This window comes from Clinocottus analis, unplaced genomic scaffold (genome assembly GCF_023055335.1).
Source record: "Clinocottus analis isolate CAN_PGR_092001 unplaced genomic scaffold, fCliAna1.0.p SCAF_40, whole genome shotgun sequence".
NCBI lineage: Eukaryota > Metazoa > Chordata > Actinopteri > Perciformes > Cottidae > Clinocottus > Clinocottus analis.
This window is the reverse complement of record NW_027176154.1, coordinates 799,987-807,486: the sequence shown is the minus strand read 5'-3', so window position 1 is coordinate 807,486 and position 7,500 is coordinate 799,987. Positions and strand designations below refer to the sequence as shown.

The 7,500-nt window shown below is 36.6% G+C and overlaps 1 protein-coding gene across 1 annotated transcript in view; it reads right to left on the bottom strand.

Annotated features, from left to right (window-relative positions):
- Positions 1-7,500, bottom strand: part of LOC137801307 (rho guanine nucleotide exchange factor TIAM2-like) — a 15,083-nt gene that overhangs the window by 5,592 nt on the left and 1,991 nt on the right. The window contains exons 4-9 of the mRNA XM_068598691.1: positions 7,075-7,302; positions 6,039-6,224; positions 5,823-5,963; positions 3,589-3,801; positions 3,122-3,190; positions 2,880-3,005 (exon numbers count right to left, since the gene is read on the bottom strand). Coding sequence (XP_068454792.1) covers positions 2,880-3,005; positions 3,122-3,190; positions 3,589-3,801; positions 5,823-5,963; positions 6,039-6,224; positions 7,075-7,302 — 963 coding nt within the window. The remainder of the gene's footprint in view (positions 1-2,879; positions 3,006-3,121; positions 3,191-3,588; positions 3,802-5,822; positions 5,964-6,038; positions 6,225-7,074; positions 7,303-7,500) is intronic.

Here is a 7,500-nt window from a genome sequence, read left to right as displayed (position 1 = left end):
CCACAAATTTTTTAACCAAATTTCCATGACATTTTACCAAATTTCCCCAAATTTCTATAACTTTTTACCAAGTTTCCACGACTCTTAACCTATTTTTTAACCAAATTTCTGACTTCTTTTACCAAATTTCCACAAAATTTTTAACCAAATTTCTATGACTTTTAACCAAATTTTAATGACTTTTAACCACATTTTTATCATTTTTTAACCAAATTTCAATGACTTTAAAAAAAAAACATTTAACCAAATTTTAACATTTTTTTTACCAAATTTCTATGACTTCTTTTTACCAAATTTCCACATTTTTTAAACCAAATTTCCATTACTTTTAACCATTTTTTAAAATCAAATTTCTATGACTTTAACCACATTTTCATGACTATTAACCCAATTTCTATCACTTTTTACCAAATTTCCAAAATTTTAACCAAATTTCTATGACTTTTTTACTAAATTTCCAAAACTCTTTTTACCAAATTTCTATGACTTATTTTAACCAAATTTCAACATTTTTACCAAATTTCTATGACTTCTCTTTACTAAATGTCCACATTTTAACCACATTTTTATGACTTTTCACCAAATTTACAAAACCTTTTTTTTAAAACCAAATTTCTGTCTTTTTTCCAAATTTCCACAATTAAAAAATGAATAAATTTCAATGACTTTTTTTTTTTACGAAATTTCAAAAGGTTTTTTAACCAAATTTCTGACTTTTTTTTAACTAAATTTCCAAAACTTTTTTTTTACCAAAATTTCTGTCGTTTTTTTAATTATTTTTTTTTTTACCAAATTTCCACAAATTTTTTAACCAAATTTCCATGACTTTTTACCAAATTTCCCCAAATTTCTATAACTTTTTACCAAGTTTCCACGACTCTTAACCTATTTTTTAACCAAATTTCTGACTTCTTTTACCAAATTTCCACAAAATTTTTAACCAAATTTCTATGACTTTTAACCAAATTTTAATGACTTTTAACCACATTTTTTTATCATTTTTTAACCAAATTTCAATGACTTTAAAAAAAAAAAAAAATTTAACCAAATTTTAACATTTTTTTTACCAAATTTCTATGACTTCTTTTTACCAAATTTCCACATTTTTTAAACCAAATTTCCATGACTTTTTACCAAATTTCCATGACTTTTAACCATTTTTTTAATGAAATTTCTATAACTTCTTTTACCAAATTTATATGACTTTTTAACAAATTTCCATGACTTTAACCACATTTTCATGACTATTAACCCAATTTCTATCACTTTTTACCAAATTTCCAAAATTTTAACCAAATTTCTATGACTTTTTTACTAAATTTCCAAAACTCTTTTTACCAAATTTCTATGACTTATTTTAACCAAATTTCAACATTTTTACCAAATTTCTATGACTTCTCTTTACTAAATGTCCACATTTTAACCACATTTCTATTACTTTTTACCAAATTTACAAAACCTTTTTTTTAAAACCAAATTTCTGTCTTTTTTCCAAATTTCCACAATTAAAAAATAAATAAATTTCAATGACTTTTTTTTTTTTACGGAATTTCAAAAGGTTTTTTAACCAAATTTCTGACTTTTTTTAACCAAATTTTTGTCGTTTTTTTAATTATTATTTTTACTAAATTTCCACATTTTTTAAACCGAATTTCCATGACTTTTTACCAAATTTCCACGACTTTTAACCATTTTTTTTACCAAATTTCTATGACTTCTTTTACCAAATTTATATGACTTTTTAACCAATTTCCATGACTTTAACCACATTTTCATGACTATTAACCCAATTTCTATCACTTTTTACCAAATTTCCAAAATTTTAACCACATTTCTATCACTTTTTACCAAATTTCCAAAACCTTTTTTTTAAAACCAAATTTCTGTCTTTTTTTTCACCAAATTCCCAAAACTTTTTTGTACCAAATTTCTATGACTTTTTTTTATTTTTTTTAACCAAATTTCCACAAATTGTTTTAATAAATTTCTATGACTTCTTTTGCCAAATTTCTGAGTTTTTTAACCACATTTCAACATTTTTTACCAAATTTCCACATTTTCAACCAAATTTCCATGACTTTTTACCGAATTTCCAAAACTTTTAAAACAAATTTCCATGACTTTAACCACATTTTTATGACTTTCAACCCAATTTTCCTGATTTTTAACCACATTTCCGTGACTTTTCACCAAATTTCAAAAACTATTTTAACCAAATTTCCATGACTTTTTACCAAATTTCACCAACTTTCTATAACTTTTTACTAAATTTCCCAAACTTTTTTATGAAATTTCTATGAGTTTTTACCAAATTTCCACGACTTTTAACCTAATTTTTTTTTAACCAAATGTCCACAAATTGTTTTACTAAATTTGCACAATTTTTTTAACCAAATTCCTATGACTTTTTTTTACCAAATTTCCAAAACTTTTTTTTACCAAATTTCCATGACTTTAAAGAAATTTTCATTACTTTCAACCAAATTTCCACCACTTTTTAAACCAAATTTTCATGACTTTTTACCAAATTTTCATGACTTTTAACCACATTTCTATGACTTTTTACCAAATTTTCATGACTTTTAACCAAATTTCCATGACTTTTAACCAAATTTCTGACGTTTTACCAAATTTCCACGACTTTTAACCAAGTGTCCATGTAGTGAAATGTGTGTGTAAACAGTAAAAAGTGATAAAATGTAGTTTTCAAACTAACAATGGGGATTTTTTTTCAGACCTGGAAATAACCGTTTTAAAACTCCATGTTTCCAGGTTCTCCATGAGCGTATGAACCCTGAACACGTCTTCGTTTGGTGCTTGAGCTTCCAGAGCAGAGCTGGTGTTCTATTGGTCGATTCCCCTGGAGGTGGAGTGCTCACCTTGAGCTGCTCAGGTGAGTCCAGGTGAGTGAAGTCAGGACACGAGGCGATCCTCTCCTCCAGCGTCTGCAGGAAACCTCTCTGGAAGTCCAGCATCTCCGGCAGGCTGCCGAACAACGCCTCCATCTGAGGGAGAGCTGCTGCTATCAGAGACAACAACAACAACAACAACAACAACAACAACAACAACAAGCAGAACCATGAAGGCCTCGTCGGCTCCACAGGTGATGATGTATTTGTACCTCTTCTTTACTGAGGAAGGTCTCGTGCTGCAGCGGCGTCAGGTACAACTCGAACAGACGCTCCAGATCCTGACGAGACAAAGTTCAGCTTCTCACCAGCAAAACACTCAAAATACACTCGAGGTACTATCAGAGTAGTACTCTGAGAAGTACTAGGACTGATTACAGTGACGGAAATATTTCTTGCAGTACTAGTAGCATTATAAATACTCTAATGGTGAGAGGAGAGTGTTATTTACGGCAATACTACTGTAGTATTAGTTACCCTAATATTGATGTAGTAGTATTAGTTGCAGTAGTAGTACTCAGTTGTAATGATTTTGGACGGACGGCCAGTTCCTGGATGACTTTACTCGCTGACAGTATTACAGTAATAATAGTACTCAGTAGTAGTACTGCAGTAGTGATACTTGGGAGTACTGCAGTGCTTACTAGTACTCATTAGTAGTACTACTAGTAGTACTCACCTTGACATAGGACTTCTCCGTGTCGACCAGTTCCTGGATGACTTTACGCAGACGCTGACATGCACTCAGGTGGGCGGGGCTTGCAGGCTGTAAGTGGGCGTGGCTTGCAGGCTGCAGGATGGCGTCTCGCCCGTAAGGGTTCCTAGGAATGTCTGACTCCGCCGCTCGGCCTTCTGGGAAGGTTTGGTAGAGGGCGTGACCCCGCTGCACGGTCTGAGGAGTAAAATCACAGTAACTAACGAGTACTTCTACTCTTTAACTGCCTCTTTAAGTACATCGAGGAGAGTTCCCTGAATGCACCGTGAAACAGGAAGTAGAATTATCACATTTTGTTTTACTTCAACTGACTTTGTTCGGTCACATTGAGCGTGCACACCAATAAAAACACTGAAATACTGCGTCTTTGTTCAAGAATACATCGTTACGTATTCACTGGTAGTACTTTGGGAAGTTGTACATCAAAATGTATTTGATGGTAAGATTTTGTTTTATTAATGTGAATCTGTAAAGTAACGAAAGCTGTTACATACAAAGTAAAGTATTTGCTCAGGAGGTACAAGTACCTCAAATAAAAGCGCTTCCTCTTCATAATAAAAGCGCTTCCTCTTCAAAATAAAAGCACTTCCTCTCCAAAATAAAACAAGTACCTGGTTCTAGTACTACAGCACAGGCCTCTAGGACCCAGCAGAGCAACAGTTACCGAGAGGCCGCCGGCCGGCTGCCGGCAGCTCAGGCAGCACGCCGCCTCCTCCGGCGCCTCCCCGGCCTCCTCCTGCTCCTCCAGCGCCTCCTCGTCCTCCTCCGGCGGCAGCACCCAGCACAGGGCGCCGGCGGCCCGGCAGCACGAGGTCGGGGAGGCCGGCGCCGGGGTCAGAGGTCGCCTCCCGCAGCCGGAGGACAACAACATCTAGGAGCCGCCTCCGGGTGAGCGGGCGGACGCCATTAATCCTCCTGGACCAGAAGGTGCACACGAGCTCTGGAGGAGTAAGCCGGATTACCTGACCGGGTCATGTGACCACAGTCATGTGACCACAGTCATGTGACCACAGTCATGTGACCGGGTCATGTGACCACAGTCATGTTCTTTTTCTTCTATTTTTTGGCTTCTTTTTTTCTTTATAATTTTGTATTCATTTGTTTTACATGTGTATATATATATATATATATATATATATATATATATATATATATATATATATATATATGTATACACGTATATATATATATATACATGTATACACGTATATATATATATATATATATATATATATACACGTATATATATATATATATATATATATATACACGTATATATATATATATATATATATATATATATATATATATATATATATATAAACATGTAAAACAAATGAATATATATACGTATGTACGTATATATATATATATGTACGTATATATATATATATATACGTATATATATATATATATATATATATATATATATATATATATATATATATATATATACGTATATATATACGTACATAAAACCGCTTCCTCTTCAAGTTTCGACAGACGAGAGAGACAGAAGGTGTTCATCTGCAGTCTTCCCACAGATTCTCTCTCTCTCACACACACACACACACACACACACACACACACACACACACACACACACACACACACACACACACACACAAAGACTTTAAACTTATTTAAACTGAATTAAAAGTGATCCTTCAGGATGGAAACAAACACACTTTGCTTGTAAATTCTTTTTCTGAATCAAAAACAAATTGAGCCCCAAGGCATCATGGGAAAAAAAAGTGAGGAGCTGAGCTGAAATTACAGGTTTAAAGAGTCGTAATTAGAGCGAAGTCTGAAGACCAAAAACAGACAGCGAATACATCATCAACACTCCTTATAAGGTCACATGTTAGACCATCACACTCCTTATGAGGTCACATGTTAGACCATCACACTCCTTATGAGGTCACATGTTAGACCATCACACTCCTTATGAGGTCACATGTTAGACCATCACACTCCTTATGAGGTCACATGTTAGACCATCACACTCCTTATGAGGTCACATGTTAGATGCTTTCCTGAAGAAGCCAAGGTGAGCTTCTGGATGAGGTCACTCATCGTATCTCCGTAGAAAACATTCAGTCATCGGCGTACGGGCGGATGAACTAAGTATCTCTTTACAACCAACCGGAGACTCAGAGGAAGAACAACGCGACCTTCCAGGTGGTGGGTGTGTCTACCTGGTAGGGGGACGGGCTGACGTCGCGGCTGCGTCTCTTCAGTACGTCCAGAGAGGACGGAAGCCCCGCCCCCTTCCTCCTGCTTCCTGTCGACAGCGGCCTGCGGCGCCGCCGCATCGCTGCCTCGTCGCGGCTGCACACCTGAGGACACACGAGGGCGTGAGTCTGGAGACAGAGGACGGGGCGTGGCCGCCGGCTGGAGGAGGCGGGGCTTACCAGAGCGTGGAAGGAGGACACGGAGAAGACCCCCAGGCGTCCCAGCATGCTCTTGGAGGGCCGGCTGGCCACGGCGAGGAGGCTCTTGGGGTTGGGCAGCTCGCCGCCCTGCAGGCTGGACAGGTAGCAGCGCAGCCGGAACAGATCCAGGTTCAGCTGCTCCAGGTTCTGCTCCCACTGCTGGATCTGACCCGCAGAACCCAACATTTATACATCTATTAGTATTTATCATGTTATATATGCATCTATTAGTATTTATCATGTTATATATGCATCTATTAGTATTTATCATGTTATATATGCATCTATTAGTATTTATCATGTTATATATGCATCTATTAGTATTTATCATGTTATATATGTATCCATTAGTATTTATCATGTTATATATGCATCTATTAGTATTTATCATGTTATATATGCATCTATTAGTATTTATCAAGGTTATATATGCATCTATTAGTATTTATCATGTTATATATGCATCTATTAGTATTTATCATGTTATATATGCATCTATTAGTATTTATCATGTTATATATGTATCCATTAGTATTTATCATGTTATATATACATCTATTAGTATTTATCATGTTATATATGTATCCATTAGTATTTATCATGTTATATATGCATCTATTAGTATTTATCATGTTATATATGCATCTATTAGTATTTATCAAGGTCTTCAATACATGTGTTATGTTCATAAATACATGCATTCATAGTTTTTATGGTCAATAATGAATAATAATACATTTATTATCATTTATCAGTGTCGTATGTATTATTATATATTATCATATATACATGTATTCGTAATCTCTTATTGATTATTAACATTATTATTTATTGAATATATAAGTTTTCAGTTTACAGCTATAAACCATAACAAATTCTAATGTTCTTCATTATAAAAGACGTAAAAATGAATAAAAGACAGATTCTGGTCTTGTTTTTGTTGGTGAATGAACCTCTGTGAATCTGTGTTTGCGTCCCGGCGGGGAATCGAACCCTCGGACTCGAAGCGACTGACCTGGCCCTCCACGGCCCTCCTGTTCTTCGCCTCCTTGATGACGGACAGCTGCAGCTCCGCCATCTTCTTCATCCTGCCGTCCGTGGCGATGCGCTGCAGCAGCGCGCGGCTGCGGCGGCGCAGCAGCAGCAGCGCATCCTCCTGATGCGGCGAGCGGCGAGCCAGCAGGGAGGCGCTCGCCGAGTGGAGCGCCGTCACCCAGTCCTCCAGGTCGCTCTGGCTGCTGGCCTGGAGGGGGGGGAGAAGGAGGAAGAGGAGGAGGGAGGGGGGGGGGGGGGGGGGAAAGAGGAGAGAGGGGGGGGGAGGAGGAGAGAGAGAATCAATACGTTGATCTGGTTTCAGCCTCATTCGCTCGTTTAGAAAAATTTCCTGTCCAACTCGTTGCTTCCAGAAACAAGAGATGCGGTGCGTTCAGGGCCCCCTGAG